The 7,431-nt window shown below is 43.5% G+C and overlaps 1 protein-coding gene across 2 annotated transcripts in view; it reads right to left on the minus strand.

Annotated features, from left to right (window-relative positions):
- LOC139162165 (nuclear cap-binding protein subunit 1) overlaps window positions 1-2,699 on the minus strand; it is a 46,778-nt gene extending 44,079 nt beyond the window's left edge. The window contains exon 1 of one of the 2 annotated variants that reach the window (XM_070742226.1): window positions 2,372-2,699. In XM_070742226.1, the coding sequence (XP_070598327.1) occupies window positions 2,372-2,420 (49 nt within the window). In that variant the 5' untranslated portion in view covers window positions 2,421-2,699. The remainder of the gene's footprint in view (window positions 1-2,371) is intronic. The other variant, XM_070742228.1, reaches the window with a different exon arrangement.
- Between the last annotated feature and the right edge of the window lie 4,732 nt (window positions 2,700-7,431).

A 7,431-nucleotide genomic window follows, 5' to 3' on the forward strand; every position in this document is an offset into this window, starting at 1 on the left:
TATATCCTCTCTCCTTCCTTCTTTCTTTCCTTCCGCTCTCCACCCCAGCTCTACCTCTCTCTCCACCTACTTCCTCTCTCTCCTTCTAAACCAGTGATGGCGAACCTATGGCATGGGTGCCACAGGTGGCACGTGGAGCCATATCTGCTGGCCCACAAGCCATTGTCCTTGATCAGCTCAAATGTGCATGTGTGTGCTGGTCAGCTGATTTTTTGCTCACACAGTGGCTCTGGTAGGGTGTTTTTGGCTTCCAGGGAGCCTCCAGGGGGAAGGGGAATGGCATTTTTTTACCCTCCCCTGGCTCCAGGAAAGCCTTTGGAGCCTGGGGTGGGCGAAACACGAGCCTACTGGGCCCACCAGAAATTGGAAAACAGGCCGTTTCTGACCTCCAATGGGGCAGGGGAAGCTGTTTCACCCTCCCCAGGCATTGAATTATGGGTATGGGCACTCTCGCATGCGCAACAGCATGCGCGCACACTCTTTCTGCACCCGGGGGAAAAAAGGTTCGCCATCATTGCTAAACCTTCCCTTGGGTGATTTTAATTCTGCTAAAATTTTATACTAACCAGACTGATAATATATTGCTAACCTGTTACATTCTTACAGTATCCCATCTGTTATGATAGTTTTTTTTCCTTTTTAAAGTATTCATCACCATTAAGCTCAAACTCAATCCAGACAAGATGGAGTGGCTGTGGGTTTTGCCTCCCAAGGACAATTCCATCTATCTGTCCATTACCCTGGGGGGGGGGAATTATTGACCCCCTCAGAGAGGGTTCGCAACTTGGGCGTCCTCCTCGATCCACAGCTAACATTGGAAGATCATCTTTCGGCTGTGGCGAGGAGGGCGTTTGCCCAGGTTCGCCTGGTGCACCAGTTGCAGCCCTACTTGGACAGGGAGTCATTGCTCACAGTCACTCATGCCCTCATCACCTCAAGGTTTGATTACTGCAACGCTCTCTACATGGGGCTACCTTTGAAAAGTGTTCAGAAACTTCAGATCGTGCAGAATGCGGCCGCGCCAGCTATTGTGGGGCTTCCCAGATTCGCCCATGTTTCCACAACACTCCGTGGTCTGCACTGGCTACCGATCAGTTTCCGGCCACAATTCAAAGTGTTGGTAATAACCTTTAAAAGCCCTACATGGCATTGAACCAGAATACCTCCGGAACTGCCTTCTACCGCACGAATCCCAGCGGCCGATAAGGTCCCACAGAGTTGGCCTTCTCCGGGTCCTGTAGACCAAATAATGTCATTTGGCAGGCCCCAGGGGGAAGAGCCTTCTCTGTGGCGGCCCCGGCCCTCTGGAACCAACTCCCCCCCCCCGGAGATTAGAACGGCCCCCACCCTCCTTATCTTTCGCAAGTTACTCAAGACCCACCTCTATCGCCAGGCATGGGGGAACTAAGACATCTCCCCCAGGCTTTTTATATTTCATGTTTGGTATGTATGTGCTCTATGGTTTTTAATTGTTGGGGTTTTTATATATTTTTTATTATTAGATTTGTCCCATTGTTACACTGTTTCTTATTACTGTTGTGAGCCGCCCCAAGTCTTCAGAGAGGGGCGGCATACAAATCTAATAAATAATAATAATAATAATAATAATAATAATAATTATTATTATTATTATTATTATTATTATTATCCTTTAATTGTTGGTATACACAACTTCATTGTTGTTTCTTCATTGCTTATTTGACCCCTATGACAATCATTAAGTGTTGTACCACATGATTCTTGACAAATGTATCTTTTTCTTTCATGTACAGTGAGAGCATATGCATCAAGACAAATTCCTTGTGTGTCCAATCACACTTGGCCAATAAAATTCTATTCTATTCTATTCTATACCAGGAGTAGGCAAAGTTGGCTCTTCTAAGACTTGTGGACTGCAACTCCCAGAATTCCTGAGCCAATCATGCTAGCTCAGAAATTCTGGGAGATGAAGTCCACATGTCATAGAAGGACCAACTTTGCCTACCCCTGGTATACACTTTTACACTAATAATCACCCTTCCCTTACATTCTAATTTTGTAATCTGGGTTAAAGGCGCCTTATGCGGTTAAATGAGCAGCTGTCTTCGACTTAACGACCATAATTGAGCTGACCACCACCCCCGCCCAATTGTGACTTGGCCGACCCCAGCACAGCTCCAACTGGCCCCGACCGACAGTCCGGATGCTTTCTGACTCTTTCCAAACGGCGATGAACGGAGGCGATGGGGATGCCGCCATGATTTACCGCGCTTCCTCCCTTAGAAATGCCTATGGAAGCGCCGAGCCGTCCCCGGAGCAGCCACGGCGCGGGCTCAAGTCGGCCCCACGGAGGTTTGCCCCCCCCCCCGCATCCCCTTCCCTCCCGACTCACCGTCATTCTCGTCCCTGTGCCGCCTGCGCGCCATGCCTCTATATTCCATCCTTTAAGGCGCTTGGAGAGGTTGCGCGGGGGACGGAAAAAGGATGAGAGCGGCAACCGACGCTCGGGAGCGTTCGCCGGAAGTCGTCGCCGTCGCCGCGCAGACGTCTCCCCCCCCCAACAGCGAGAAAGATGGCGAGCGAGCGAGCGAGCCACTCAAGCGCGGAGCTCCGCGTCTCTCCGCCCTTGGCTACTTCCGGCCCGCCGGCGGGTTTTTCCGGTGACGTCTGGGCGCGGGGGTGGGAGAACAAGTGAGGAGTTGTGGAGCGGGATGAAATGCGAAGGAAGCTGTTCCGGGTCAGGTCACGGCTAAGGGACGGTCTACCATTTGGGAGATTTCTTGAGAAACGCAAACAAATGTCTATGGTAGGGGGTCCCAACCTTGGCCACTTTAGGCCTGGCGGACTTCAACTCCCAAAATACCCCAGCCAGGAAAGCTGGGGAGTTGAAGTTCGCCAAGCTTAAAGTGGCCAAGGTTGGAGACCTCGGTTTATGGAAATTCCCGATCATCGGTGTCACGGTTGTCCCAAAGATGTCTTTTTTTCAAGAGGCAACTGGACTTTCTTTGGTTTTCCATGAAGACGTTTCGCTACTCATCTGGGATGAGAACAGAATATAAGTCTTAAATATCTATCTTCTTTGTGGTTAAAAAATAGAGACATTGTGGGCATGATAGAGATACTGAATTACTGTATAGGTTGCATTACTTCATAATTTTTAGATCTTATCTAAAAATCATTACAACCATTTGTCCTTTTTAATGCACATTTTTAATGTTTTGTCTATGGGTGGGGGGACCCATAGACAAAATATTAAAAATGTGCATATAGCCGACAACTATAATCTAAAGATGTAACATATTTCCTTTTCATTATCAGCAAAAATGTTTTATATATACTGCTCAAAAAAATAAACTCAAATAACACATCCTAGATCTGAATGAACAAAAAAAATTTCCCATTGAATACTTTTGTACAAAGTTGAATGTGAACAACAGCATGTAAAATTGATTGTCAATCAATGTTGCTTCCTAAGTGGACAGTTTGATTTCACAGGAGTTTGATTTACTTGGAGTTATATTGCATTGTATAAGTGTTCCCTTTATTTTTTTTTTGAGCTTCAAATATGTTTTAATCACTTTTAACTATGTCAGTGGGGAATTCAGAGCATGATACCATGGTCTTTTGAGACTGAAGGATGTCAACACAGGGTAATGTCAGTGGAGTGGGATATCCGTACTTTATACCATGCACTCTATGCTTTTAATTTTGGGGGGGTAAACACACGATATTGTAGCTTATTTGGGAAAGGTTTAGCATTAATAGGCCAAAATGAATAACCTTTATGGTTGCAATCCTAAACATGCTTGTTTGAAGAGTCATTTGATATAAAGCTGGGATTATTACATGCCAACCCAAAGAATGCTGTCACTTTAACATATTCTTCCTCCATTTGTATGCTACCTGCTATTTGAGTTTTCTCAGAATGGAACTTCTACATTAAACTTGTCATATTTAATTTAAACACTGTCTATTGCCACTGCCTTCTTCCTTGGGCTGACAAATTAAAAGTTTTCTGAATTTATCTCTTAACCATTGAGTTCTTTTTGTTTCTCTATTCCTCCCTTCCTCATATATATTTAGGGAACTTACAAGATTCATAGCCCTAATTGTTTCTGTTACCTTTTCTTTCTCCTTGTTACAGTGACTGGGTGGGAGTGGCTTACCGACCAAGATAAGTTTTCAAATAGGTGCTTGGACTCTTTTTCAGTTGATTAAGTCACATTATTTGAATACCCACAAAAAGGACAAATGATAGACAGCATTATTTCTTGACGATCACAGTAACATTTTAAGGTTTTGTACTGAAACCGCAAGGTTCAGTATGATAGCAGATTAGGCAAGTAGCTCAATTTTCTTTAATTGCTATAAAAGTTTAGTTCTAAATTATGATTAAAATGATTAAAGCGTTTAAGGGTAAAAATATATTATTTAACATCATTAGCACCTGGTTAGGGCTGGAAAGAAACATTCTGAGTAAGTAAAGCAATGAAAAAAAAACCCTGCACACACTTAGGGCTTGGAAAGCATTCTTTGTAGAGAATAACAATGAAAGAGCTTGCAAGATGCTAAGAGCTGGGAACATCGTTAGCACCTGGTTAGGGCTAGAAAGAAACTTATTCAGGGCAAGTAGAGCAATGAAAAAAACCCTGCAAAGACTTAGGGCTTGGAAAATATTCTTCACTGAGAGAAACAATGAAAGAGCCTGCAAGATAAGAGCTGGGAAGATTTTTAGCAGCTAGTTAGTGCATTCAGAGTATAAGATGCACCTGAACTTCCAGCTTCTTTTAGGGAGCCTCTTATACACTGAAAAATATGATATTTCATGCCTCCTAATCACAAAACTTTAAAAATTAAAATGCTTACATTATATTTCGTTCTCTAAAATCTCAATACTAGGCTGTGCTCAAAAGGAGATGATTATCCATTCAAAAGGACTGGCTGTATGAAATATTCCTTTGGGATAGTTCCATGTACTAGTACTACTCCATAATTGATGTTTGTCCATCGTGTTCAAAGAGGACCTTGACATCTAATGGGTTGTGGGCCGTACATGATGTGTCCACAGCCCAGAGTGAATGGAGCGTTTTCCTTTCTCTGGGCGCTTGGAGAGGGAATAAACCACTTTGTGGTGGTGAATAAACCTCGCGCTGCCTCCCACACACCCGACGTGAGGTTGTCTCCCAGAATGTCTGGGCACGGAAAGGCAAAAGGGGGCGCTTTGCCCCGGTCAAATCAACTTGGCTTCAGCCAAACCGAGGAGTCACCACAGTGAAGGAAAGGCACCAGTTACAAAGCGAGCGTGCAAGGGGAGAGGGGAGCCTTTCAGCATGGGAAGGAAGAGGAAGCAGGTAGCAGCAGCAGCCGCCTTTCGGTCAAAGGAGCGGGAGGTTCTCCCCTCTCGCTCACCTGGGTTTCTCTCTCTGGCACAGTGTATGGGAGGCAGCCTTGCGTCAGATGTATGAGAGGTGCATACTCCTTGCCGCCTCAGAGTCCCTGTTTTTAAAAAAAGCCTTAAAGTTTTGTATTTTTTGGATTCCCCTCACTTCACCTTCTTCCTTCGGCAGCGACTGTCCTCCTCCTCTTCCTCCTCCTCCCATCCAAATTCTGAGCTTTTATTTCTTTCCTAATAGGTTTGCATACATTATTTACTTTTACATTGATTCCTATGGGAAAAATTGTTTCTACTTACAAACCTTTCTACTTAAGAACCTGGTCAGGTAACAAATTAAGTTCTTAAGTAGAGATACCACTGAAATTGAAATTGAAGGTGGTCAAGTGGGGACACCTGGTCCACTTGACAAAGAATGACCCCAATTCCCCATGGTATTGGACAGTAAAGCTTCTATTCTGGCGCCTTATAAAATACAGTATTTTTACAATGACTAATAAGGTGTTTACAGTGGGGGTGTCCCTCTGACCTTCCAGCCAACCAGCTTAAAGTGGGACAATTCTGTTGGGAGAATTGGGGCTGGACTTATGGTTGGAAGTCACCACAACATGAGGAACTGTATTAAGGCATTATACAGGTTGAAAACCACTGAGCTAAAGGGAGATGGGCGATAAAGGAAAAGAAGGAAGAAAATAAAAGGAAAGAAAGAAAGAAATTTTTTTAAATAGGCTGCAACATGTAATCTTTCTCTGTGGTTTTCTTGTCCAGCCAGCCAAGTTGAACAAAGTGCCAGATTGTCATTCTCATCGGCTTTCATTCACAAGTACCCCCAAATGCTTGTTGACGCCCAAACTATACTGCTCAAATAAATAAAGGGAACACTTAAACAACACAATATAACTCCAAGTAAATCAAACTTCTATGAAATCAATCTGTCCACTTAGGAAACAATATTGATTGCCAATCAACTTCACATGCTGTTGTGCACATTCAACTTTGTACAGAACAAATTATTCAATGCAAATGCTCTATCCTCCACATCGGTAAAAAGAATCAGAACTTCAAATATAAACTGAACAAACAAAATCTTGCAGATAACCCCCACTCAGTAAAAGACCTTGGAATACTAATATCAAATGACTTAAGTGCCAAAGCCCACTGCAACAACATCACCAAAAAGGCTTTAAGTGTAGTCAACCTAATCCTATGCAGCTTTTGCTTCGGCAATCTCACACTAATTACCAGAGCCTACAAAACTTTCGCTAGACCCATCCTCGAATATAGCTCATCTGTTTGGAACCCATACCACATCTTGGACATTAACACCCTCGAAAATGTCCAAAAATACTTCACCAGAAGAGCCCTTAACTCCTCCACTCAAAACAGAATACCCTACGAATCAAGACTTACAATCCTGAATCTTGAAACCTTAGAACTTCGATGCCTCAAACACGATCTAAGTATTGCCCACAAGATTATATGCTGCAACGCCCTGCCTGTCAATGATTACTTCAGCTTCAACCGCAACAACACAAGAGCACACAACAGATTCAAGCTTAATATTAACTGCACCAAACTGGACTGTAAAAAAATATGACTTTAGCAATCGAGTTGTCGAAGCGTGGAACTCACTACCGGCAGTATCATCCCCTAACCCCCCAACACAAGGGGGCACAATCTGAGGTTAGTTGGGGGAAAGCTCAGAAGCAACATGAGAAAATATTATTTTACTGAAAGAATAGTAGATGCTTGGAACAAACTTCCAGCAGACGTGTTCGGTAAATCCACAGTAACTGAATTTAAACATACCTGGAATAAACATATATCCATCCTAAGATAAAACACAAGAACTAGTATAAGGGCAGACTAGATGGACCGTGAGGTCTTTTTCTGCCGTCAATCTTCTATGTTTCTATAACCCTCATTGTGTATTATTGTGTATTGGACAAATAAAATAATAAGTAAATAATTCAGAGATGGGATGTGTTCTTTGAGTGTTCCCTGATTCCTTCTTCAAAAGCCTGAGAATTGCAGGCGAGTCCCTCAAGCCAAGTGCTTCC

The sequence above is a fragment of the Erythrolamprus reginae genome, chromosome 2 (genome assembly GCF_031021105.1).
Source record: "Erythrolamprus reginae isolate rEryReg1 chromosome 2, rEryReg1.hap1, whole genome shotgun sequence".
Classification (NCBI taxonomy): Eukaryota; Metazoa; Chordata; class Lepidosauria; order Squamata; family Dipsadidae; genus Erythrolamprus; species Erythrolamprus reginae.